A 27,485-nucleotide genomic window follows, 5' to 3' on the forward strand; every position below is an offset into this window, starting at 1 on the left:
CAAGTTCCCTCTGCCAGACGTCATCCATCCCCTGAGCTGCCACACGCTCTCCTGCAAACTTGCCAACGCATTTCTCACCAGCCTGCAAAACCAAAGGAGTGATGGCTGCTCAGTGGTCTGGGAGATGATGCTTCTGAATTTTTCAGTGTTCTCAAGGGTGGAGGTTTTGGTAATCCAGAGAGTCATGGTGTCAAATTCATGACACTTAAAGTTTTACTGGATTTAATTCCATCTTCCCTCTCTACAAAAGGTGAGAACAGCAGTTATTGCTGTTCTGACTTATTTACTACGTCTGTTAGTCTGTCAGACTGGCTACTGTGCTGTTAAACATACTGTAAATATTAATAACAAATAAGAGCTGGGAAATAGAGCAGGTCTCAGCAATGTTTGCAAGCCGAGGACCACACAGACTCTGTTCTAGACTGTGAAACTGTTAATGTCTCTCTTTGTTACTGTTTAAACATTGAAATACTGTGTTTTTGAGGCATTTGGTGGCCAAGCCCCTTGTGACAACTTAGTGATGACCTTGTTCAAAAAGGCTGGGACAGGCCAAAGCTTCCCCCTGCTACAGCATAACTTCATAAATGCCTTGTTAGCATTTGCCTGCTGAGAACCTCTCAATGCCAGAAAAAAAAACTCAGCTGAACTTAAATTAATTCTGCTCCTCTTGCCTGCAGGCATATTGGAATGAATCTTTCTGGGTTCCTAATGTGGAAAAGAAATTTATCCCCAGAGGAGAAGGGTGTGCCAGTCACCCACCATTCAAGTGTGATTCCCAGGCTGTATTCAAACTCTTGCAGTTGTAACTTTGCCTGAATTCTTTTCCCAAGTTTATAGTGATATCCTTGAATTACAGGAACACAGTGTAGAGAGGAGACTTTGGCCTTTTCAAACTGGCTTGAAAACACTCAAGTACCCTGTGTGAAAGGGCAAGATCAAATTTGGGGAGGGGGTTGTTTGCTGTACAGCCTCCTCATTGGAGATGGTACAGGGTCATTGGGAATGTCACTGCAGAAATGGTGCTTGTCTGTAGGCAATCCATGTGGGATGTGCTCTGCCTGAGTGGATTTGCTGGGTTCTTGCACTCCTGAGCAAATCTGACTGCAGCTGGTGCAGTGTCCTGCAGCGCTGTAGCAAGGCTGTGACCTGTGTTCCTCCTGTTTCCCTGCTCTGTGCTCATCTAGCTGCTGCTTTCCCAGCTGTGCTTTGTGCATGTTTTTAGTTTCCATTGTGACTGTCCCCCTTCAGAAATGAGTGATCTTTGATGTTTAGTCTGAACTTGATGTAAGTGTTCCTGGTTTGCGTGTCTGCAGCAGTGGTCTGCTTTCCTACTGAGGATTTTTTTTTTTGCCTCCAGAGCTCTTTATGGATTCTCCTAGTATTTGTCTGGACAGCCACTTATACTCCTCCCAGCCAGCTATTTTAGTGCTTCTCTTAATGCTTTCTCAAGGGCTAATGCGTTTTCAGTGCTGTGCTGGGAAAGCACGCAAGGTTTCAGCTCTCCCAGGCAGTTCCAGAGCCCATTGGGCCTCCTGCTCCCCAAAAGGATAAACTCTGCTTGGAAATGCCTGGGCCTCATACCTAAACTCATCACCTTGTTGCTTTCTGTCTGATTTGAGCAATAAGCTTTGTCCTACACTAAAAAAAAACCCAAAAAAACCCCGGTGTGAAAGAGGGATGTTCTTTTGATGTCTCACGTGAGTGTTTGGCTGTGCAAGCTTTCAGCAGAGCCCCTTGGAAAGAATTGTGACCAGCAGCTGTGGCAGCTCGTTGTGGCTCACTTACAAGTTGTTTTGATCCCACCACCCATCAGCAAAGCAGTGTAAGCAGGGAGGGATGAAAGAAATAGATTGTAAAGGAGGCCCAGCCCTGAATCTTTCTTCCTTTATGTCTGGACTTTTTGGGTTGCTGATGCCTATTTTGGGGATGATTTTAGGGATGGTTTTTTATCAGGCTGCAGAGCTGTGAACCCAGCAGATTTCACAGACTTAGAAAACCAGGCAGAGTCCTACCAGCACATCAGCTGGGGAAATGTGCTCTCCCCATTGTTTGTTCACCCAAAACAGCCAAAATAATTTTAAAAACAAAGGGGAGAGAGGGGCTTTTGTATGCACAGGTAGTGACAGGACAAGAGGGAGGAGTGGGTTCAGACTGCCAGAAGGCAGGGTTAGATGGAATGCTGGGAAGAAATTCTTCCCTGTGAGGGTGGGGAGGGCCCTCACAAGTTGTCCAGAAAAGTTGTGGCTGTCCCTGGAAGTGTCCAAGCCCAATCTGGATGGAGCTTGGAGCAGCCTGGTCTGTGAAAGGTGTCCCTGCCCCCATGGCAGGGAGTTGGAATGAGATGGGCTTTAAAGGTCCTTCCAACCCAAGCTGCTCTGGGATTCTGTGATTCTCTCTGAATCTATCTCCATAGAGGAGCAGAAACCTGGGATTCACAGCTGAAAGAGCTTTAAGTCATAATTAGCATTGGATCAAAGGAAAAGTCCTGCTTCCCAGGGCTACTCAGTGCAGTGAGAAAGCACTAAAAAGGTTCTTGGAAAGGAACTATGGAGAGTGTCTGATTCTGTGTGAGCTGAGCCAGCCTCTCCTCTTGGATGGAGAGCATATGTTTTGAAGTATGTTTTGAAGTCCTTACCTTGATGCCTGTCGCTTCGTGGCTTCTCCACAGAGGCTTTTTTTTGCTCTGTTTTGTGTGTATATTTAATTTTCCAGAGAAGAATGGTTCAATTCTCATTAACTAACTGAGACTGTCAATGAAAATACAAACTGTAAAGGTGTCTCTGACAGCTTGTATAACTCAGAGCCAAATTGTAAATTGCCTTCTTCTAGACCACTGAACACCTATCACAGTATATTAAACCCAGTTTAATTGATTTGGAAAAGCTTTAAGGAAGTGATCAAGCCAAAGATCTCCTGTTACTTTCCATTACAAATACCTCTCCCTCAGGATAATCTCTTTTCCCAGGTCTGTTCATTCTTAAATGGCCTTAATATCTAGAAAAATGTTCGTTTTCCTAGTAATTTTTTTTCTAGTGGTTCATTTCCAAGGCTTCTCAATCTCCCTTAATATGAGTTAATCCTCAGCCTTCATATAGGAAAGAAGTGAGAACTGCAAACCCTTTGCAACATGTGCATCTCTGATGTGTGGTTTGCAGCTTATAATTGGGCAAGTAGTTCAAATCAATTTTTGGGACTGGCTGTTGAAAATGGTTTTGTTTGGTGTTGGATCCTCCTTGTCTTTTATTCTGTGGATGAAGCTGCAACAACTTCCATGAGGAAAAAACTGTAGGTAGTGATATAAACACAGTGTATCATAGGTTCTGTGCTTTTAAAACAAAGTAAAAATACAATTTGAAAAATTTCAATTAAAATCCTACTAAAACAAGCCTTGTGATCTGGGAGATAGAAAATTTATAGAAAACAGTATTCTTAAACAAAGAGGTAGAAAGAAATGTTTGGGTAATCCTGGTTTATCACACATCCTGGCAGTGGTTAACTTCATAAGTTAGGGGAAGTCATAGGTCTGTTTTTCTTTAAGATTCTTCAGTGATTTTAACTTGGATGCCTGGACTTCATGATTATATAAACTAGAGGTGGGTTTGTGCACAGTGTGTGTCCATAAACCCTGTTTTGAGTGGTTTTGCCAGGACAGAGGAGGGAGGTTTGGGAGGGGACGGGGTGGATTGGTGCTGAAGGTGGCCTGGCCATGGGCACTGTGGTGGCACCTCCAGGGCAGCAGCAGCAGCAGCCCTTCCCAAGGGCATCCAGCCTCTCATCCCCACAGGCTCAGCCTGGAGGAGTGATGGGTGGGACTGAGCTTTGAGGGTGCCACTGGCTGCCAGATGAAGGGATTGACTTCACTTTCCAGCTTTCCTCAAACTTCATCTGTCCGTGCCTCCATTGTGCTTCCCTGCATTTGAGCCTAATCCCATTCGGATTTGCAGCACAGCAGTGCCATGCAGGAGCTGCTCAGATGAATAGCTCTGAGCTATTAGGAGATGCTGTTGCAGTCATTCCCTTAATCAGTGGTCAATTAAACAAAAACCTTTTGATCTCTGGGCCTCCTGCTTATGACCAGTGATGAAGCAGTGAGTGTTCCAGTCAGCCCCACCTGCTGCCAAGGCTGGGCTGTGGGGAGCAGTCCCACAGGTGATAAAAGCTTTTCCTGCTCCACAGGAGCCAGGAGCAAGTTTGTGTTTCTGAAACCATGCAGAGAATGCTGCAGGATACCCTGTGAGTGCTGCCTGTGCTGTACAGAGGGGGTCAACCCTACTGTCTTATGGTTAGGGAGATGGAGCACCTCTGCTGTGAGGAAAGGCTGGGAGAATTGGGATTGTTCAGGCTGGGAGAATTGGGATTGCTCAGCCTGGGGAAGAGAAGCTTTGGGGTAACCTAATTGTGGCTTTCCAGTATGTGAAGGGAACCTACAGAAAGAGAGACTATTTACGGGGGGAATGGCTTTAAACTGCCAGAGGGGAGGGTTAGAGGGGATGTTAGGAAGAAATTCATCCCTGGGAGGGTGGGGAGGTCCTGGCACAGGGTGCCCAGAGAAGCTGTGGCTGCCCCTGGATCCCTGGAGGTGTCCAAGGCCAGGTTGGGCAGGGCTTGAAGCAATTAGATCTACTAGAAGGAGTTTCTGCCCATGGGAAGAGAGGCTGGAACAAGATGATCTTTAAGGTCCCTTCCCACCCAAAGCATTCCAGGATTCTGTGACTCTGTGACCTCCTCCTCTCCCAAACAGACCAGGGGAGATGAGCAGGGAACAGCTGAACTGGGAAACCTTGGGGACTGAATTGAACACACTAGTTAAGCATCAGGTTGACAATTAACGTGTTTGTGTTCTTCCTGCACGTTGTTGGTGTGTCAATAAAGATCTGCCTCTGCAGAGCACTGCCTTTCACTCCTGCTTTAACTTCTGCCAAGCTGCCTCTCCAGACACGTACCTATGGCACACAGGAGGTGAGCATTGCACCATCTCCTCTCTCAGGGCACAGGAGGAGGGCAATCCTGCAAAATAAGTACATCGTTAACCAAAGGACATTAAACATTAACATATAGGGATATTAAGCTTGCGTGTAAGTATCCTTGATCTGTGGTCTGGTAGCACAATGAAATGGAGTTCTTTAATGGCTTTAAACATTCATATATTTTTATTGGAATTTTTTTCGTTTCCTTCTGTTGCTCAAGTCTTGCCAGGGTGCATAAGGGATTTAGAAGCCAGAGTTGCACAGTAACAATCCTTACAGCAAGCAGCATATCCAGGGGCAGAATGTCAGGCATTTACCCTTAATCAACTGGAGGATTCTTCCAGGGCTTCATGAGATGTGTGTGGGACTAGCAAAAGGATTGATTTTTACTGTACTAATCTCACCTGGTGGTAAACTGCTGCAAACTGATTTTAGAAAGCAGGGAAGAATGCCAAGTTGAACATCCTACACTTTGATATTTCCTCCAGAATAAACCTGGCCAGTGTGAATTTGCTGCAGGTATTTGTAGCCAAACTTAGGTTTTTGCTTTGGGACTGAACTTGTGAGAATCAGAATATCTATAAAGCTTGTCTGGCACTTTTGGGCAGCACTCCTAAACTTCCCTGCTAAGTGCCTCATAAAGGATTCAATCCTAAAGTGAGTTTGGCCTCTAGGCTCACCCTGTAAGGCTCATAATCCCAGAGAAGGAACCACTGGATGTGCTTTTGTGGGTACAGCCTCTTGCTGTCTGAGAGTACTTACCTTTCTGTTCCACCACCTTTTTGACCAAAGCCAGGTGTAAAGTTAGCCAGAGAGGTGAGATTGTTTTGTGTTGTGCTTTCCTGCAGGGAGTTGATGCTGTAGGACTGCCCCAGCAGTGGGATGTGCTGTGGCTTGCAGGATGTTGCACCTCTCCATATTTGAGGCTGTGCAGATCCTCCCAAGCTGTGCATGTGCTGGCTCTGACTCCGAACCTGCACGAGCCTGCTGTGCCTTTCCACCAGCAAGGTTCCCTCTTTTCTGAGTTTATTTCCCTGGAAAACCAGTGGGAGTTGGCTGCTCCCCAGCACAAACCAGGCAGAAGGAATTCCCTTGTACTTGTGGGAAACTCACTGTGTAACTCTGCTCACTGTTTCATTCTTGGTGCTGGGAGTGCAGGGATGTCAGTGAGGTGCTGTTTCCTCACTGGGAAACTCTTTTTGCACTGGGAGAAGAGGGACAAGAGCTCTTGTTTGAAACTGGTTCTAACAGAGGCTAAAGGAGTTGCCTAATGGGGTTGGTAAGTGCTAGAGGAAAAAAATCAAACAAGAAACCAAACAACAAAACAACAGCTGAGGTGCCCTGGGGAAATGGCTGAGGGGAATCCATCTGATGCCTTCTCTCTTGGTTATGCACTTTTCAGCTGTGGGTGGCTGAGAGAGACAAAATCCCTGAAATTAGTGAGCTCAGAACTCACTGAGTTCTTCAAACCTTTTTTTAACAGTGGTTGACAGCCCCCTTAATTTTGAGAAGAGAGTTATAAACCTTTTCAGTAAGATTGAAGTGATGAATCTGGAAATTAGGGAAAGGAGTTTAGCTCTCATGTTTCAAAGCTGACAGAGGTTTAAATGCATCCTAGTGTTTTGTTTGAGTTCTATGTTTCAAGCCTTCAGGATTCAAAGGAATTTAAAATTTTCAGCTTTTTTTTTTTCCCAGTAACCATGAGGATTATATTAAAGAACTGGAATCCAAACCATCCTGCTCCAGTAAAGCAAAAATATTTTCATGGTGAAACTGTGATCTGGCATCACAAACTGTCAGGGAGAAGTTCCAGCCCTGTTTTGTGTTGTCTGCCAGAGGTAGGAAGTTCAGTGTGAAGGTTGGGTGAAAGAAGGAGTGTGCCTATCATCTGCCTTAAGTTAGGAATTGGTATTTCTCTGTAAATTGTTGGCACTTGCAATAAAATTAAGAATACAGACCGAGAGAATTTTCGGTTTGGGGTTTTGATTTGGTTTTTAGTTAAGGGAGAAGTGATGTGGATGGTGGCAAAGGAAGCACCTGTTCAAAGCAAAAGATTCTGCCTGGCTGATGTGCTTAAGATGTCAGCTTAACTTTCTTCCCTTTTATTACCTCCTCTTCCTTCTCTTGTCTCCCAGAGGCTCAATCAAACCCATCAGCTGTTGTTGAGCAGAGATGTTCCTGCTCAACAACAGTTCTGCTGCAACTCCTCATTTCAGTATCTCCAGAGCAGCAGTAATGCCTGTGAGAAAGGCACAGTGAAGGATGAGGAACAGTTACTTCATCCCTGCTTTTTCCTTTTTCTGCAGAGAATTACTCTCTTTCCTCCTACCCCCTCCTCTTCCTGGACACTGTGGATTACCTGCTTCTTTTTAGGCAGATGGGCAAAGGAAGCAGGATGAGAAAAGAGTATTTATAGCTCACCTCCTGTTTATGTTCCCTTCCTAGCAGATGTGCTAGAGCTTTGTACTAATGCTGGAAGAAGAGAAAATTCAGGCAGGAACGAGAACTGAGGCAAATGAAGATCATTTGCTAACGCATAGGTCATACAAAGTGCTTCCAAATGTAAGGAATAACACTTCCCACATCTTGCTGGCATTGCCTTTTTTTTGTGTCTGTCTACAGCCTGATTTTAAAACACAGAAGAAAGAATCCACAAAGAATACCACTGCAGTTCAGACGGGTTCTTGTTTGCTTGACCTTCATCCACATGAAGCGCTGCCCTGTGGGGGCAGTGGGCGCAAAATGTTCTTTTTGGTGCAAAATCTGACCTCTTGAGTGGGATGGAGCAAGGGCATGCTGTCAAAGAGAGAGAGAGGAACCAGTTCAAGCCAGTGGGATTTAATCAGACAAGTGTTGTTTGGGTCCTGGGAGACGAGCTGTATGGTTGAAAAAGGCAGCAGTTTGGACTTAGAGAAAATCGTGCTCAGAAGTGTTTGGCTTGTTTCTGTCACTGCCAGGGCGCAGCTCTTGGGTACAGGGGCATTCCCTCTCCAGGCAGATCCCTGGGGGTTTGCATGGATGCAGGGTGAGCTGTACCCTGTGGGAGCAGGGGCTGTTCTGTCACATCCCAGACTCCCAAACAGCAGCCCAGGGTATTTCTTGTGGGAAATACTACACACTGTATTGGCTGTGTGAATGTATCCAGAGATCACAGTGAGAAGCTGGAGAACATCTTCCATACAGGGCTGAAAATCCCTGGTAAAGTTGGGCTCAATTTCAAAGGAAGATTGACATTTTTTTTTGGCTTTTTTCTCTTAAAGAGGGATCCCGGAAGTTGGGCAGTGGTGTCCAGGCACCTCAGAAAGAAAAGAAGGGTGTGAGAGGTGCAGGCAGACATCTCCAGTGGCAGACAGGCCTGTTTTGGTCCCTTTGGAGGTGTCCGAGGAAGGCAGGGAGGACACTGAGGAGGAATTAGCGGGAATTAGCTGAGGTTGGCACTGGCAGCAGGTGGGTCCCTCACGAGGCGCCGCCATCTTCCCCTGGTCACCCTCTGCCCTCAGAGCCCTCAGTGAGGGACTGCTGCTGGCTGCCAAGGTCCTGTGAGTGCTCAGAGCCCCACACTGGCTCCTTTCTGAGGGGTTTTATTGGCACACTGGTTTGATGGTCACTGTGGGGGGGGCCTGGGGCTGGGAGGGGTCTCTGAGGGGGCTGTGTGGGGTGGCTGGGCCTGAGGGGTCTCTGTGAGGGCTGGGGTGTCATGGGGCTGAGTGGGATCTGATATCTGTGGGGTGTCATGGGGCTGAGTGGGATCTGATATCTGTGGGGTGTCACAGGGCTGAGGGGTCTCTGATATCTGTGGGGTGTCATGGTGCTGAGAGGGGTCTCTGATATCTGTGGGGTGTCATGGGGCTGAGGGGGGTCTCTGATATCTGTGGGGTGTCATGGGGCTGAGGGTCTCTCTGATATCTGTGGGGTGTCATGGGGCTGAGGGTCTCTCTGATATCTGTGGGGTGTCATGGGGCTGAGGGGGGTCTCTGATTTCTGTGGGGTGTCATGGGGCTGAGGGTCTCTCTGATATCTGTGGGGTGTCATGGGGCTGAGGGTCTCTCTGATATCTGTGGGGTGTCTGAGGAGGCTGAGAGGTGTCTGGGGTTGAAGAGTCTCTGATCTCTGTGGGGTGTTTGGGGCTGAGGAATCTCTGTGGAGTACCCAGGGGATGAGGGATCTCAGTGTGCAGTGCCTAAAGGGTTTCTGGGCAGACTTGGATCCTGGATAAAGGGTTGGGTTAGGGGCAAAGTGTTAATTTCAGGCTGGTTCTTGATATTATCTACTTTAACTGGCAGTAAATCAACTTTCCCTTAGTCCAGTCTGTTCAGCCAGTGAGCAGTGGTGACTGATCTCCCTGCCTTGATCCTGTTATCCTGTCCTGTTCCCAAGGAGCTTGGGAGCAGCTGGCTGGGCAGCTGGCCCCAGTCAATCCCTCACAGCTCAATGTACTTCAATCCAGGCACAGCTTATGTGCAAAACCACTGGCTGTGTTGGGAAGTCACACATCGCATCCCTCAGACAAGCAGGTTTCTGGTCAGGGCAGGCTTTGCCCTGAGTCTCTTTTACTTTGCAAACAGCTGGTGTGAAGGGGAAGGAAAAGAGGAGTTCAGAAGGGAACTTTGATAATTTAGGATCGAGGTACTGTGTTGATTCCTTATTTTCTTTTTTTGTTTTGGTTGGGATTGAAAGCATTTGAGATGGTATTTTGTGTTTAGACTTAGATGTTTATTATTTTTATTTATATTATAGTCTCACAAGTTGTGACTTCTACAGTATTTCACTAACAAGTTACAAAAATGGCTTCATATCTATCTCTACAAGGTCTTTTAAGGAAAAACTGTCTAATTAAGAAATAACACTTAAATTATTTTTTACTTTTAACTTCATACTAATCACTCATGTCTTGTTAATGTGGACTTTTCTGTCTAATCACAAAATACTACTCATGAAGAAGAAGGTGAAGAAGGACTAAGTTACTGCTTTTAAACTTTTATCTTAGCTTTATATATATATTATTATATTTTAAAACTTTAAACTCCAAGTTCTCTACTGTGTGATATTACACACTTCTAATCAAACTACACACTCATAATCTCAGTTCTGTTACTCAATTCTGGAAGTCTTCTCCGTGGCCTTGGGGGTTCTCTTGGGGGTCAGTGTTGGTCAGCACAGAGAGTCTAAAATTTTCAGCATCCAGGGTTCCAACATCCTGTTTAAGAGAGACCAGAATCTCACAGATTGAGTACAGGAGCAGAAATGAGCTCAAGGCAGATAAATGGAGCATGGTTGAGGTGGGTGGCTTGGGCTGCTGGGGCTGCCTGGGGAAGCTCACAGCAATTCTCATCACTCAGATTCCAGCCTGGAGGTTTTAGGAGATAACCACTTTTAGAGCCAGGAAAGACATTCAGTGTTTCATGCAGCAGAAGTTGGGATAGAGGGGGAAATACCTGTTTCTTGTCGGAAAAGGTGAGCTGCTTTGGATCAGCCTCATATAAAGAAGGCCCCTGGTAATTTGTAAAATAGATGGGCCAGAAGCACTTGCAAACGTGGCTCTTAAATCCTTTACTTGTAGTAAGGAATTTTTATGCAGAGAAAGCTCTGTTTTTCACAAAAGCTCTGCAGTTCTTGCTGCACTGGTACTCCAGGTAATGAGTTAGCAGCATGTTTTACTTGGGTTCTAGAGTAAGATGTTCACCTTTTTTCATGTTTGGGGTATGGGTTTTTTTCCTGGTCAGCCTCTTTTCTGATTTTAATTAGTGTTTGGAAACTCAATCTCCTAAAGTTGTTAGTGTTCCATCATTGATAATTGCATACAGAACAGGAGCTGCTCCTTCTTTTTCCATGAGAGTAGCCAAAAGGTTGATTTTTCAGCAAGGCTTTGATTAACTTTGTCACCCAGGCAGTATTGAGAAAGCTGCATTAGGACCTGTAGAGGTGCTGTTATTTTTGCCTTTGGGTTGGCTAATACAGACCTGGAGGAAGGATTAGCTTTAGGTAGAGGACTGGCACTTTTTTCCCCCCTTGCTCCTTTAATCATTTTGGGAGCACAGCTGCTGCATAACCCTGAGCCTCTTAGCATGCATCTTACTGCAGATAAGGCAGGAAATGAAGGATCTGATGGATGTGGAATGTGAATTCCTGCATGTGTTCCTGTGAGACCCAGAAAGTTATCCTAGTGCTTAAAGCTTTTTGCTTTTGTGGTCTGGCCTGGTGCTTTTCACACTCCCAAGAATTGTTTCTCTTGGGAGGGCTGGACAAGCCTGTATGGACTAAAATTTGGGTGCAGTTATTGCACACTTGGTTGCTGAAGGGGGGTGGGCAGATCTGGTCAGTAAAGCTTGAGATGGGTTCCTCTCTGTGCCCTGCACTGCTCTGAGCCCCAGCTTCAGCCTTCTGACACCTTCCTGTATGAGGCTGTTGAACTGCAGATATCAGGTAATGGGTTCAAACATTTCTCTCCATCTCAGTTTTAAAACAACAGTCTCCCTTCAGGAATAAAGGAATAAAAAGGATGGATGACTCTGTAAGCTCTTGCTAACCTTGGATGACAAACCATGACATCTTGGTCTCTGCTCAGTTTTGAGCTCATTTGTTCCTCCTTTTCCCTTCCTGCCCAGTAGAGACTGTTTGTGTTGATAAGGAATTGCACCAGCAGCACAGTTCAGAGCTGCAGGAGTGACAGATCCGAGTGCTTTAACAGCACCTCTCCTGTAAAATGCACTGGCAGCACCTCTCCTGTACAATGCACACTGCTGGGGAGGGCAGTGTTCAGGAAACAGAGGGGTTCAGCCCATGTTGGGGTGCAAGAATTGTGCAAGGGATTAAGTCTGGGGACACCTCAGCTTTTTGATGAGTCACCTAACATGCCCTGCTTTTTTCAACCTGTTTTGCTTTTTCCCGTTTTGTTTTATGAGGGCAGGAGGCTTCTGGAGTGAGCTTGTATCTGTCAGATACTCGTAGCCTTAAGGCAAAGCATTTGCCTGTGCTAGCTGATAACATCTTCCAGCTCCGTGGTTGTTTTGCAGTAGGATAATGCTGGGTTTAGCAGGGTTTAGGATGTTCTGAGAACTGCGTTTCTGGGCTGCCATCCACATCTGGTAGAAAAGCAGAGTCCTGCCGTGCAGTGTTTGAAAAATGAATGAATGATGTTGTGTAGAGGGGAGAGTGAAGCAGTGAAACCTCCTGTGAGTGCTAGCTGTGCTGTGGGATCAGGTAAAACAGGTCTACAAACAGAACAGTCTTTGGGGTAGTGCTCTCTGACTGAGGAGGGCTTGTGTCTCACTGAGTGAGTTCTGCCCACTTGTTTTTGTATCTGATGCTATTTTTGGAAGGATTGAAATTCCCCTCCTTAGGTAAAAATTGGTTCTGAAAATTGATTTGCGTGTGGTACCACATCTGATCCTTGAAGCTTCTGACTTTGTTAATAATATAACAGTAATGCCAAGACAACAGAGCTGGATTTGTACAGCATGTGGGACTGTAGCTATGTTTTTCTCAGTTTGGAGTCTAAAACCTGGGTTTTTTCAAGTGGAAGGGGTTGTCCTGCTTGCTCAACAGCAGCACATGCTGTCAGAGAGTCAAGAAGACTTGGTTATTTCACTTGCAAAAAAGCAAATTTGCCCTTTGGTTCTCAACATGCAAGTGTTTTTTACATTTTTTATATTACTCTTGCTGAAGCATTCAGCTTCCCACTTGTGTTACAGCTGTTTGGTGCCCACCTATTTTCCTGTCTGATTTGACCCTGGGAAGCTGAAAATGCAGTTGAGAGGAGGCAAATTGAAAATGACTGATTTTTGTTGTCCAAATGGATAGAAATGAAATATAAATACAGCACATGTCACAGTGAATTTCTAGAGCTGTCAATGCAGCGACCATCAGGGCCAAAGGTTCTGCTTTGGAGAAAGATTAGTGGAAACTATCCTTGGTTTGGATATCAGGCTTCAGAGGACAAGGGAAGTAGCAATTAAAGCCATTCAAAGTAGGTTATCAAAGGTAACCTCATGAAACACAGAGGTCTGGACAATTTGGCAGAGAAATAATCAGCAACCTGGGTTTTGTTTGCAAACTTCATTAGAAGTTTACTTAAACAAGTCCTCCCTGTAAGATACCTTCATAAAAATGTAGCTTTGGCAGCTGTGATTTAGCATTCAGTAAAGAAAAAGTATCCCAGACTGTAGGAATGTCCAAATTGGACAACAGCTGTTAAAAAATCCGAGGCTATCCACTGAAATATGAACCACCAGAGACAGGTGAGAGCTGGGTGTTACCCCTTACTGTGCTTTACAGTTGGGCTGCTTTGTGCCAGAGCTGTCATTTCAGTGTTGGGGAAGGATTAGTGTATAAGCAGTGTAATAGAATCCTAAAAATAAACTTTAAATCACTCTGTTTGTAGATTTTCATGGGCAAATGAGTCTCTTACTAAGTTTGCAGAATGTGCAAACCCATTCGTGTTCTTTCGTCCTGTTGGGCTGTTGTTTTTTATTTTTATAGCTCAGTATTACAATTATTGCTTTTTATGTTGGAACAATTTGTTCTTCTGTGCGCAGGCGTGTTTATTGTCTGAGTTCAGCTTCCCTCTGTAAGGACATGAGAAAAGTCATGTTGGCATGGAAAACAGCCAAAGAGAATGACCCTGTTAATCCACAACTCTAAACATCCATCCAGTTAGGCAAAAAACTTCCTTTTTTAACCTTTAAAGACTTGTGCTTTGCTATGATTTCTACTGTGTGTCTGTGTAGTAAGCTAAAAGGATTTCTTATAACTGATTGACCGAGTGGATTTAAAAATCCATGTCACATTAAGGAAAACAAACCACAAGTGTTGTGTTCTAGACTCTCAGCTACCTGAGTGGAGAGTGAGGTGTGTAGAGGTGAACTTGGCTGCGGGGGGAATCCCTGTGGGGTGACAGATGGGAAGGGAAGAGGCTGTTCCTGACAGGTGCTCGGGGTTTGTGCTCCTGCGGACGGAGGAAGTGCCCGGCGCGGGCACCGGGGAAGGGGCTCGGGAGATGGCGGGGGCCGGATCCTGCCAGACTCGGAACATTTGTCCTTTTTCCCGTGTTTTCCAGGTGCATCAGCGGCTGTCTCCTTGGCAGAGCGTGAGAGTGGTGTATTGCAGTACCGTAGTGCCCTCTGATGGTGAGTACACACCAGCTCCTGCCTCGCTTGGACTTCCCCAACTCACGTTTCATTCCCTGCCCCCTTTTCTGGTGGAGGCTTCTTTGGCTGGGCACCAATCCAGTTCGGAGCTGAGGAAGCGACAGAGAGAACAACGTCAGGAAGCATTAAGGCAATGGGCAGCTTTTCTATGAGCTGTCCTTACCAAACTGGACAGGCTTTCTAAAGAAGGATGGAATTGTGTGCAACTGTCCAAGTCTTTTTCCCAGCCCTCTTTCTGATGTAGCTGTGAGGTCTGTATGACCCCTGCCCTTCAGGGTGCTGTCCTTCCTGGAGGGAGGTGCCAGAGGCTGGAACCTGGCTCTGTCCCGTGGTGCCAAGCACTTGGACACGAGGCAAAGAAACTGATGCATGGGAAATTCTACCTGAACGTGAGGAAGATGTTCTCCTGTGCACTGAACAGATAGCCCAGAGAGCCTGTGGAGTCTCCCTCACTGGGGATACTCCAGAACCATCTGGACACACACAGTCCTGTGCCATGTGCTCTGGGATGTCCCTGCATGAGCAGGGAGGTGGCACCAGAAGAATCACTGTGGTCCCTTCAGCCTGACCCTACCTGCCCCCTTAAGTCCATTTATGTAACAAGAGTGCAGTTCAGCTCCATGCCACAATAGTCAAAAGCATCATTTGCTACAGTAAATAAGCTTTGAAGCCAAGGCAATATTATTCCTTTATTTAAATTCTGGGACAGCTCAGGCATGAAGCTTTCTTGGTAAGGTTGTCAGAGCACAAAGCAAAAGGATGCACTGGTGGAACTGTAAAAATCTCAGTGTGCCACAATGCAAAGAGGAAAGGAGCAGCTTTCAGCTGCTTAACATCTGCATGCTGTGCACAGGGAGTGGAGCTGACAGACGTGGGCATGGAGTGGATCCTCTCCTTGTTAAGGCTTGTTAATAAGGTCTGAAAGCTAATAAATGAAGGGTTCCTGCTTCCCCTGCCAGGATAACAAGTGTGCAAAGACAAAGAGAACATGACTGCTCTGCAGAGTTTACATGAAAACCTGGCAGCTTAAACTGGTAGAAGTGCAGAGGATGTGTAAGGTTGAAAAGGTATCTGCCTGTGCTGATCTGATTTTACCTTTCCTCATGTTGTGCTTGAATAATTCTCTCATTATTTCTTCCTATAAATTTGCCTTTACCAGTAGCCAATGTTCAACACTGACTTCTTTGGCCACACTTTTTTCTTTTACTATACTTTGTTTTGACCTCATTTGTTGCTCAAGTTGATCTTAGGCAAAAATGGAAATCTTTAAAATAAGAATACCCATGATCTCTTGCTGGTGCACATATGATTGAGTCAAAACTTTGTGGCACTTGGATGGAACTCATGCCTCAAAGCAACCCCACGTTTAATACAGCATGTAAAGCTTTTCAAATCCCCCATGGTCTCATTTAGCACCATTCCTGGCCAGGCTGCAGGTGACTGTAAATGTAAGTGCAGCTCCCTTATATAAAATTAATTTGTTTTACTTGTCCCATGACTTTAAATCCTGGCTTAAAATTTAACTAGGGGAAGATTAGCTGAAACCTTAGCACTGTAATTAGAGAGGTGCCAAATGCTTTGTCCCCTCAGTAACTTGTGAAGTAGATGCAGAAGACACACAGGGCTGTGGGAGAGAAGAGTGAGGCAGCCATATCACAGGGACTTGTTAATAACTTTTACTGGAGCTGCCTGCTGCTGTCTGTTAGGTTTGTGTTCTTGTGTCCTTCAGATTTCCTTCTTTTCTTTGCCTCTTCCCTCTTCAATGCAGTAAAAATCTGACCAGCATTGCTTGTGTGGGAGGTGGTGAGAGGATCAACCTGCAGTCATGGACTTTCCCCACCAGTGAAGTAAGCTAGGAAATCACTTTTACAAGGAAAATATAAAGCAGCTGTATTTACAGGCTTATGGACCCTGTCTTTTGAATTTGGTCTTTAATACTTCACCTAAGCTGGAAATCCTGGTGAAAGGCTTTGTGCTCCTAATGCTGATGGCTCCTAAAATGCAGCAGGGCTGTTCCTGGCAGGCACTTCCTCCAGAGCTGGCAGTCCTGGAGCTCTGGTTGTGCTGTGGTACCGATGGGATCCATGGAAAAAGTGTAAATGCAAACATTGTTCTCTCTTTTTCTCTGCAAAAAAACAGCCTCACTGACTGTGTGATCCAGGTAGCATTTTAAATTTAAAGAAAACCTGATAGCTGGTGTCATGACAGCTGCTGCTAAGGAGCTCTACATTCTGTCTGGCAGTCCAAATGTATTAGCACTTTGCTTTATTTCTTTCCAGTAAATAGCTGATAGTTGTCTCTGAAGTCTGTGCTTCAAAACACTGAAGCTACTAAAATCCTGTCAGATGTCTGAGTCTTGAGAGCAGGCATTGATAGGTTTTCACATTCTGGGGCCTCTTAGGATGCTTTAGTTGTTTTAGGTGACCATACTTGGTTGCTTCCATCTAGTCTTTAAGGACTTGAAGGCAGCAATCCCTTGCAAGAGGGAAAAAGCTTTTTTATGCTTGATTCATTTCATGAAGGTGTGTGATAGTTAAGAATGAGAAGAGAATTCTTCTGGCTTTGTACAAGTGCACTTGGTAAATCCTTCCTCAATATCCACAATCCCCCCTTTTTGGAAATACATGTTGCCCCAGGACTTGTCCCCATAGTTCTCTTTGCTGGTTAAAATACCATTATTTGCCTTTATTTCTACTTCTGTTGACTTTTTGACTGGCTGGTTTTGATGTTAGCTGCTTAAAATGACTTAGCATGTCAGTGCATGAGTTCAGTGAGTTTAAGGAGACAGGAGCTGACCAGAGCTACAACAGGTTGGGATACTGAGGCAGATGACTTGTGGGTGGGTGTGACTGCACCATCCTTGAGACACAGCAAATGCTCTGAGCAATAAAAAACCCTGTGTGTTTTTACATCAGAAACACACCTATAAAAGCAAATCATTTTGAGGTGTGCTGTTATATCCTCACTTGAGGACAGTTATGACTGTGATTCAGTGAAGGGCTCAGGGAATATGAACTTTTGACTTCTCTTTTCTCTGTATGGATCTCACGAAGTACATGGAGCAGATTGTGGCAGTAAAATAATAAACAGCCTACAGCTCATACAGGTCACTACCATTGATTTTAGAATTACAGAAATCCTCAAGAACGCCCTCAGAAAAGCTTTTGGCAGCACCAAAGAAATGGAAAAATCTTGTTTTATCTACACCTAAGTAGTAATGCCTGTCTGGAGAAGTACAAAGCATATTGATCCCATGAATTTTAGATTAAATGACCTTGAAGTCTAAACTCAGAATGCTGTTCTCCTACAGCCTCATGCTCCTGACTGCTTTCTTACATGTTTTGCCTCAGGACAAGGAGGAAGAAACCAGAACTAAACAAGAATATAAACATTTGAAGTGGGTCCTTCCTTGATGTTTCCTAATAGACACAATCTGCCTTTGTCTCCTGAGCTATAAATCCTGATGTAAACAGCACTGTTTTGTCTTCCATAGTCCAAAATGCTTTTATTCTGAAAACCTAACCAAAACATACTGTGCTGCCGTGTTATGGCTTTTAGATACAAAGGTGGCTGTGTTTAGAGTAAGTAACTTTGACAAAGTACAGACAAATACTGCCGAGTTACTGGAGTGAGAATCTCTGCTATACCTCCATTTTTCTTTGGCCACATCTCTTGAAAAACCCAAAGTTCAGTCTGTTCTATTCAGATTATAAGCATCTTGCCTCTCTCTGTGGAATAAGTAGAGAAGGTCTGTTAGCTTGTGACGATGGCTGTGTTGTTGCTGTCTCTCCGCAGAGGTGACGGTGGTGTACCAGAACGGGCTGCCTGTGATTTCTGTCAGTCTCCCCTCGCGGCGCGAGCGCTGCCAGTTCACCCTGAAGCCCATCTCAGACTCTGTCGGGGTGTTCTTGCAACAGCTGCGAGCAGAGGACAGAGGGATTGATCGGGTTGCAATCTACTCAGCAGGTACTCTTGTTTACAAACTGATTGATTTGCTTGCCTGCCAGCTGTCTGCATTCAGCCTTTTGCTTTTGGAGTACAAGTTCACTCTGGTGTGAACCTTCCTGACCTTCCTGAAAGAGCCGAAGGTACAAATGCTATTCCTAGAGTTAGAATATTGTGTAGTCAGTGCTGCCAAGGAAATCAGTCCTAATGGAGACGTTTTCTGGTGAGTTCCCTACTATTTAGTAGGAAAGATGCAAGCTGTGCAACCTACAGAGAGTTTCAAATCGATTTATAAGGAGTTGGGTATGGAAGGTGGTACGTGGGAAACAGTATCCTCCTTTAGCAATGGGAACTCAGTCATGTTTCACCTTTCATTGTCCTGGCAAAAAGTATCATCCTTTACAAAGAATATTTACATTATTATTGGAAATAGCTAAGAATTTAAAGTTATTTTGTAAACTCAAATTCCATTTTGGCTTTAAGGGACTCTGCTCTTTGATTTTGGTCATATGGCAAAGCACATCAAGAGATCAAGTTCATCTGAAGACTTCACTATTTTTATTAAAGATTTTTATGTTTTTCTGTATTTTTGTACACTACTTTTATACTTTGGATGTACTATTTTTTCATAGTCCAATACTGTAAATTAAGAGATCCACTCTCTGGTTTTCTGTAAATAATATTTACATGATTATATTTACAAAGAATAGAAACCAAACAGCTGGACTTGGGATGGTGTTACAACATAGCCACAGCATGTTTGAGTTCTTTGTTCCTCCTGCTTAATGCATCATCTGTGTTTTTCTAACAGATGGCACACGTGTGGCCTCCTCCACAGGCATAGACCTGCTTCTGCTGGATGACTTCAAACTGATCATCAATGATGTCTCCTACCACGTCAGACCACCAAAGAGAGGTAGAGCAGCCTGCTTCTGCTCAGCACTGCGAGTACATCTCAGGATTCAGCTCCCTGCTCCACTGCAACATGCTTTATTAACTTGTTCAGGAGCATGGAGTGTTGTTTCTAAAGGGAAACCTCCTGGTTTCTAATCCTGCCCTTGGAGCCCAATTTAGAGATATCCAAGTAATCAGAATAATCACTAATGAAAAGCAGATATTTCATTCTGTTCAAAGCTAGTGCCCCCAGCACTCAAGAGGAATAAACAAAGAAATAGAATTCCTTTTAATTTCTAAGTTTTTTCAAAATTTTTTTAATAATTACTGGAAAGTAATTTAATTTAACTCATTCTGAAGGAATGCAGTACAAGATGGGAATTCGATTAAAACTTAGATTGTCTGGTTTGGAAGAATAAATTGTTGCTTCCCCTGGCAGCTAACATTGTTTCCATTTAAGTGTAGTACTTTGCAGATAATATTGCAGAATAAATATTGCAGATAAACCTCAAAACCTGTTAGCTACCAAACAGTGAAATAAAGGAGACTGTGCCCTTAGAAGAATCAGGTAGGAGGGGAAGGGAAAGCAACCTATTTTGAGTCAGTAAGAAAATCCATTTCAATAATATTATTTGAACATGTGTGATTTTCAAGATGTGAAAACATGCAAAGAAGCTTTTGAGACATTTCAGCATTACTGGGGGAAGCAGGAACTCAGTGTTTTTATCTGCCCTTTTTCTTCTGGGCAGCTTCACAGCCTTCATAAAACACCAGGTTCTTGCATGCCTGTAGTTACCTCTGAGGATTTAAATAAGAGGGACAGCTTGGGAAATGCTGTTTCTGTTTGGCTCTTGGCTCACAGATGTGGGGGGTTTTATTGTTCTGTTATTCTGGAATTGGGAGTGCAGGGTACTGGGTGAGCTGGTCTTTCTCCCCTAAATGTGGGCTAGACTCACCTCTACTAGAGATGATTTTTTCCCCCATCTCATCAGAAGCACCTTGGCAGAAAGCTCTCTGCTAAGACTGGATATCTAAACCACTGGTACCACACACACAAAGAAGTTACTCTGTGTGCTGATAGGTGAGCTCTGGGATCACCAAGGCTACAGGAAAGTGTCTCCTAGGGTGCACTTGGCAAGGAGATTTCTATAGTTGGTGCTCAAATGAATGTGCCTGCAAATAGGCACTGAAATTAGTTCTGTCAAACTTTTCAGCTCTTGCTTTTGCATTTTTACAAGATCACCTTGTGTATTTGAGAATAGAAATGCCAGAATACTGTAATTTTAAATAAGTACTTCTTGATGTTCACCTCAGTAGGAACACATGAATTTTTCTTTGTAAGAGAACAGGAGCCTTTAACTAGAATGAAATTATGTATTTTGTGTGTGTTGGAACAGGCAACTGAGTCACTTTTTTCCCTTGAGCTGCTGGTGTTAAAACTTAAGCCGTCCATAGCTTTTTGAGTTGGTAAAATCATATTTTGATAACTTTAGGTACAAGTCCAAGGATGCTACAAATATTAATTTTTTTATTTGGTTAACGTCAAAATATTTTGCTTTAATTTCAAACTTCTTTTTTTTCCATGTGGACTGTAAAACAACACAATAGTCACAACTCCTTTAAGAACTGGTATCCTCCAGGAATCCTTTTTGAGTTGCACTGCAAGGATAAAGGTGTTTTTGAGTCATGGCCCTGTGTCCCAGTCTCTCTGCAAGCCTCTCAAGTCCCTGGGCCTTACCCGGGTCGGCAGAGAGTGGGGGGGGCAGCCCCACCACGGCCGACTGCGGGGAGACACTCTCTGTGCCCCGAGGGTGCTGAGGGCACTCAGGCTGGTTGCCTTCGCTGCAGCAGAGACGACGGAGACGTCGGTGGAAGAGGAAAGGGGCCGACTCCCAGCAGGGGGTATTCCAAGGTTTTATTAAGGAGTCCCGAGGGAGCTCCTATACCTCAGGGGGTTCCTCCTGCCGAGAGCACTGGGGGATGTTCGGAGCTTACATTTAAAGGGGGGAGGAAACTAACATAGATAAAATCCTACTGACCAATAGGTATCTCTGGGGGATGGGTGCTGGGGGGACAGACATACAAAACAGCGTATGGGGCAGGACTTGGGGGGTTGACCCTTGGCCCCTGGCTAATCACTCGACAACTTGGACCGAAACTTCTGGATAAGGGGCTGGGATGCCGAGGTGACTGACAGAGAGCCAGGGTGGGGGTTTTGGAGATCTTATCCCGGGAAAGGGATAACACAAGTAGAGGGAAAAGGAGGGGGGGGGGGGTACAGTCTGGGATAAGCCATTTGGGAAAAACATGGGAATACAAAACAACTACTTCAAAGTATTACAAAATATAAGAACGCACTACAACAGCCCTGCTCTTGTTTCTAGATACTGTGTGGGAGAGCTTCACTGCTTTGCAGGCAGCACAGCAAGGGGTGTTACCCACAGAGCCCTGGGAAACAATTCCTGGCACTGGCAGTGCTGCTGCTGAGGCTGTTGTGGGGTCCCTAGCCCACAATGTTCAGTTGCCATCACCAATAGCTCTGGTTGCTGGTGGTCTGTATTCTGAATTCTGCCTGTGCCTTGGCAGCTGGTGTGATGGATCACAGCTAGTTTAGTTTGTTTGTCTTGTATATAAATATGAATCAGAAGCAGCTGTTGGATAATCTGGCCAGCTTTATAGGGCACCTCTCTTTTCCTTCTTCTTATCAAATTTTGGGAATTTCCAGTAGTAAAGCCCTTCTTTCAAGGGAATCACATTGTCTTAGAGTGCGGAGCTCTTCCAAAGGCCTCTTTGTTGAGAAGATAGTTTTGTTCATTTCCAGTGCAGACTAATAGTGATTCCCCAAGGGCCCATGAGCAGCCCTGTGGGCACAGTGTGGTAAAGCAGCCTCTGTTTTTCCCTAGAGCTCTTAAGCCATGAAAATGCCACGACGCTGAATGATGTGAAGACGTTGGTTCAGCAGCTGTACACAGCCTTGAGCATCGAGGAGCACCAGCTGAACAAGGAGAAGGAGCTGATAGGGAGACTAGAGCAACTGAAGGAGCAGCTAGCACCTCTAGAAAAAGTAAGGAATTTCTCAGTGTCTTGTATTTATCTTCCAAATGCAGCCTGGATTTATTTCCAGGTTTTAATTGGGTCCCTGCCATGCTTCAAATAGTTTTAAGATCACTGAACCAAGTATTTACCAAACCATGTCTGCTTCTGGTTTCTGTGGAAATACTTTGTTTCCTTGCTTGAAGTAGTTGGAAATGAGCTTGTTAGTAAATAAAGGCTGGGGCTAATGCAACAGAACATCTCTGAACATAGAGAAATAAATACTTTCCTGAGGCATTCAGAGCATGCTCAGAGTAAATATAGGTGACAGCAAGATAGTGATGGAAAAGAAGCTGAGGTTTGTTTGTATAAGCATCATGCATAATCAAATCATGTTTCAAACCACTTAATGTTGCTATTAATATAAGGGACTGATTTTACACTATTATCTCTTAACAATATTAACATAATTACTTCTGAGACTGCAAGATGTATGTTTCTGCCTTCTGCAGGTGAGGATGGAGCTCAGCAGGAAAGCAGAGAAGAGGACAACCTTGGTGTTGTGGGGAGGCCTGGCCTACATGGCCACTCAGTTTGGGATTCTGGCCCGCCTCACCTGGTGGGAATACTCTTGGGACATTATGGAGCCAGTCACCTATTTCATCACCTATGGTAGTGCCATGGCAATGTATGCTTATTTCGTAATGACCCGCCAGGTAGGACTTGATGTGCTGATATTGCCACTTCAGTAGAAGACTTTCTCTGGGCTCTACTCCCTAGAAAAATAGCAAACTTGTGCCTGGTAGAAGCTGCTTTGCCCCTTCCTTATCCTGTTGGAACCCAGATGCCACTTGTTTCATTTGTGCTGGCCAGGGAGGTGGTGTGTGGCCATGGGGTGTTCTCATGGTGGTTCTGGCTGCTTGTCTTACCAGAAATGCTTTTCTAAAAGTGTTATTGACTGACTGACTGACTGCTGTAGCCAAACAGATTCATCTGCTGGCAGATATGGTCAGTACAGACAGGTATGGCTGCCTGAGATACCTTCTGAGTGTCAAGGAAGCCCACCCCTCTCATGTGCCATGCTGGCCTTTTTAAGGAGCCCAAGGATCAGGCATCTTGTTGGAAATACCTTTTACAGATCTGGCCTCCCATCCAGATTAAGAATCCGTCTCTGGATCCTTGTAATTGTGACAGATTCTCTATGGATTTTCTAGTGCATGGTTTTTTGTCTCATCAGTTACTAATTCTGCCTAAATAATGAGGGAGTGCTCAAAGTGTCTCTGCTGTCACAGGGCCATCAGAACAGATGCTGTCCCAAGGGTCTGTCAGCTACATCATTTCAGGGACAGTATTTATAGCAGTTTTTCTCCCTCCTTTATTCCCCACAAACTTGTCAGTACAAAATGTTATTTGTTCTTGTCTCTGCATGGAAGGATTCACACACTAGGGACAGGAGGAAGGTGCTAGTAACTCACTGCTGCCGTGTAACAAATGAGTAGAGAAGCAAATGTCTGACTTTGCTGGGTCTGGCTGGGATGGAGTTCATGTTCTTCAGAGCAGCTGGTGTGGTGCAGTGTTTGGCACTTGTGACCAAGACAGCCTTGGTAACACAGCAGTGCTTTGGCTGTTGCTGAGCAGTGCTGGTACAGCATCAAGGCCTTCTGTGGTTTTTGTTCTTCCCTGCTCTGCCTCTTCCCATCCCTGGGAATAAAGGGTGGGTGAGGTGTTGTGAGGGAGCACATCTGGGAAGGCTGCCCTGAACTGACCAAACTGATACTCCATGCCACATGATGTCACATTTTGCAATAAACTGGGAGGGAGTTTCTCCAAAGCAGCTGTTGCTCAGAGTCTGGCTGGGCATTGGTCTGCTGGCAGGAGGTGGTGAGTGATTGCTTTTGCATCACTCTTATGTTGTTGTGGGTTTTTTCCCTCAGTTATTAAACTGTCTTTAACTTTACACTTAAATATTTCTTGGTTTTTTCCTACCTTTGGATGCTCTTCTCTGTCCCAGCTGTGCAGCAGTGAGTGCTGGGTGGCAGGGGTCACCCACCACTGTGTGAGCTTGGGACCAGGCTTGTGCCTCCTGTCAGGAACTGCTCATTCTCCCAAAAACACTGAGACATCCTGTGCTATGGCATCCTCTGCTGCCTCCCTGCTGTAGCTTTATTCCCATTTTCTCTCCTTTTTTTCTCTTTAGGAATATGTTTATCCAGATGCCAGAGACAGACAGTACTTACTATTTTTCCATAAAGGAGCCAAAAAGACAAGATTTGATCTAGAGAAATACAATCAACTCAAGGATGCAATTGCTCAGGTAACAACAATATTTCCAGAAACTCAATAAAGAAATTACTGCTTGCCAGGTTTTCATTACTATTAATAGACACACCTCAAGCAAGAAGGAATGTATTTTAAGTTTTCAGCCCATTTTCCTGTCACAGCCCCACTGCAATCACTGAATTGGCTTTGATATTACCAGGAATAGAAGTGGAAGTGTAAATCAACATGAAACCCATATCAATCTTTAAGGGCCTTTCAGAAACTGCTGGATAAATCTTGAGTTGCTTCAGACTCTTTATGCCTCAGAGGGCCCTAATTCAAGATTTCTTTTCTTCTCAGCTCCTACACACCAGATGGATTTAGTGAGGAATGAAGTCTTGCATCCATTCAGTTCAGGTCTTCCTGACATAGCACTTCAGTGCAGTCCTGGAAAATAATGTTCAGGAAATGTAGCTGTATTGTTTAAATCAGTGGGGGCAGATTTCTCAGACTCTGGAGACAGACACTCTTGACAGATTATCCACATTGTGGGATCTGTTCAGCAAAGGATGGAGATGTTTCCTTGTGTTTCTCAGAGCCTTATTGCAGAAGGATGGTGTGAGCAGAAAAAGCAGAGTTACCACATTATTTTTCACTGCTCTCTATCATCCTTTATTCCCAGGCTCTGGAAAAGACAGTGTAAGATATCCAAGGCAAGACAAATTCTACCTCTGGAGAACAAACTGCATAAGGAAGGACCCAAAGGTCTTTCTGGGGTTTCTTATACCATGTTGAATACAGATGCCATTGCATGGCCATGTTTTCCTGGAGCTTTTCTTCTAGAATCAACCATCCCTAATAATCTAGTTGGGATGTTGGTTTGTTGGGTTTTTGTTGGCTTGTTTTAAAAAATATTCCAGTGAATTTATGGGGATCCAAATCTCCCCTGCCTTATTCCTTTAAGTGGCTGTGTGCAGACAAGTTCAGAGAAATATAGCTGAGAATGGTTTTTGTAAATATGAGCTTTCAACTTTTGGGCAAATTCCTGCTGGACAGGGAAAAAACAAGGAAATGTGGGAAAGCTTTTCTTTCTCTAAAGGGAAATGGTACTGGGGGAAGCTGGTTTGGGAGCTTGTGCTTTATAACATGTCTTTTACTTTTAGGCAGAATTGGACCTTAAGAGGCTTCGAGACCCACTGCAAGTTCATCTGCCCATCCAGCAAATTTCTGAAAAGGACTGATCAGCAAAGAACCTCTGAACCCCGGCAAAAAACCTGTTCATAGCTCTTGCCTTTTTTAATTAAAGCATTGCAGGTGGAAGCTGGGACGTGGTGTGGGGGGTGGAGGGTTTTTACCTTTAATCAAGACAAAGGACTGTAAAGGGGGAAAATCTCTTAAATCTGAAGATGGGACTTTGTGGAATGTTAGTTCTGAAAAGGGCTTGGCAAATAGTCACATTTTAAAAACTGTCAGAATGGCGATTGTGTACAAATACAGGATTGGGGGGGTTCATGAAGAGAATGTAATGCTGGGGTGTAGGGGTGTCTTCTTCCAGCTTTGCAGGGTCTGCCTCTTGATAAGACACCAGCAGCCTGCTTAGCTTTTTAAAGTTTCCTTTACCTGATTCCAATCTCTCTTTCTCTCTTGAAAAAAAACAAAAGGAGAAAAAAATAAATGAACAAAGAATCCAAGCCACCTGGAGCTCTGGCTGGTGATCAGAACTTGCACTCCACCACCATTAACACGCACACTTCTGGTCAGACCTGGTCTCTTTTATAAAGTTACTACAAGACTGCTTTCTACTGGAAAACCGTGAGCTTCCCCTTCCCAGCCCACCCCCTGTGCTCCACTGACTTCCTCCTTTGCTTATTTGTAGCACAGATTGGTTGTAGCCCAGTGAGAGAAGGAATGAGTTTTCTTCTGGATATTTGATAATCGATGTTTTGGATTATTCCAGAATAACTCTTGAAATTTGCATCCCAATGCCCTTGAGCTCCTCCTAGAAACCCATGGCAGCATTGCATGAGCGGTTTTTTATATTCTGTCTTAAGGCAGGGAGGTTCCCCTCTTCCTACCCCCAATCTGAGAGCCACCTGGACTATGGAATTTGGGAGGCCTTAAAGGATTACAGAACTGTTGCCAGAATCATGACTCCTGCTTTAAAATGAACAGTTTTGGAACATGGAATAATGAAACTTGATACTTGACTGCTTGTGTAATGGGATAGAAGATTTCACATATTGTCAAAGCCTTTCCCTTGCCCAGAGGCTTTTTGAGAGCCTGGGGATCTTACAGTGCAAGAGCAGAACTGCTTTGGTTCTGTAGCACTTTCCCCTGATTGAGTAGCTTTAAGTGAACTTTGTGTCCACAGGTCAGAATTTCTTAGGAGTGGCTAATGACATCTCTTGTTCTTAGCTAAAAAGAAATGAAGGAAGGAAGGTCAACCCATTGCCCTCTCTCTCAGCCAAGGCTGGCTGCTTTCTAAGCAGATAAAACATCTCTTCACTCAAAGCAGGTCAGTCTGGTGTAGCACCCTGCTGATAAATGCTGTGGAGACAGGATGAAGGTGGGAGAAGGACACTAAGCTTTATATACAGAAAGGCTGGCTGCTTCTTTTTGATGTTTCACTACTACTCCTCACTGTGTCATGGAAAGAGGCTTCTGGGGTTTTTTTGGAGAACCATGTTTTAAAAATATAGGAAAGAAATAATTCAGTATTAACTAGATGCCAGGTGCCTTGCAGATGTGGAAACACAGCTGGGATTGCTGCCTCTTCTCACTCAGTGGCATGTTGGACCGAATGGGTGCATGTTTCTAGTTTTGTTTTTTTTTCTTCCCTCCCCCTTCTCCTCTGTCTTTCCATTTAATTACATTGTGTGATTATTTTTTATCTGTTTTATCATGTTTGTGTGATGAGTTTTAAAAGGAAAAAAAGTGAACACAATCCTGTAGCTGAATCCTTGGTGTGTGTTTGGGATGAGGGAGGGAGCATGGAGAAAAGTCCTTCTTTAAAAAAAAAAAGAACAAAAAAAAAAAAACCTGAACATGTGTAAAATCCTGTATCATTTATGAAATATGTATAAAAGAGCAATGTACTTCTGGAACAATAAATAACTATTCAATTTTTGAATCAGTGCTCTTGAATAATGTTATTTTCCCCAGCTGAGAAGAGAATATTCCCTGTGTGGCAGCTCTCTCCTGAGTTTCCTCCATTTCTTTTTGTTTAGGTTGTGTCTTCCTG

At 44.4% G+C, this 27,485-nt stretch overlaps 1 protein-coding gene across 2 annotated transcripts in view; it reads left to right on the forward strand.

Annotated features, from left to right (window-relative positions):
- Positions 1 to 27,374, forward strand: part of MCU (mitochondrial calcium uniporter) — an 88,734-nt gene extending 61,360 nt beyond the window's left edge. Inside the window, exons 2-8 of one of the 2 annotated variants that reach the window (XM_077183472.1) lie at positions 14,023 to 14,092; positions 17,909 to 18,079; positions 18,870 to 18,974; positions 21,856 to 22,016; positions 22,498 to 22,701; positions 24,183 to 24,299; positions 25,412 to 27,374. In XM_077183472.1, coding sequence (XP_077039587.1) covers positions 14,023 to 14,092; positions 17,909 to 18,079; positions 18,870 to 18,974; positions 21,856 to 22,016; positions 22,498 to 22,701; positions 24,183 to 24,299; positions 25,412 to 25,528 — 945 coding nt within the window. In that variant the 3' untranslated portion in view covers positions 25,529 to 27,374. Of the gene's footprint in view, positions 1 to 14,022; positions 14,093 to 17,908; positions 18,080 to 18,869; positions 18,975 to 21,855; positions 22,017 to 22,497; positions 22,702 to 24,182; positions 24,300 to 25,407 lie in introns of both variants that reach the window. The other variant, XM_054637040.2, reaches the window with a different exon arrangement.
- Positions 27,375 to 27,485: the final 111 nt, after the last annotated feature.

This window comes from Agelaius phoeniceus, chromosome 9 (assembly GCF_051311805.1).
Source record: "Agelaius phoeniceus isolate bAgePho1 chromosome 9, bAgePho1.hap1, whole genome shotgun sequence".
NCBI lineage: Eukaryota > Metazoa > Chordata > Aves > Passeriformes > Icteridae > Agelaius > Agelaius phoeniceus.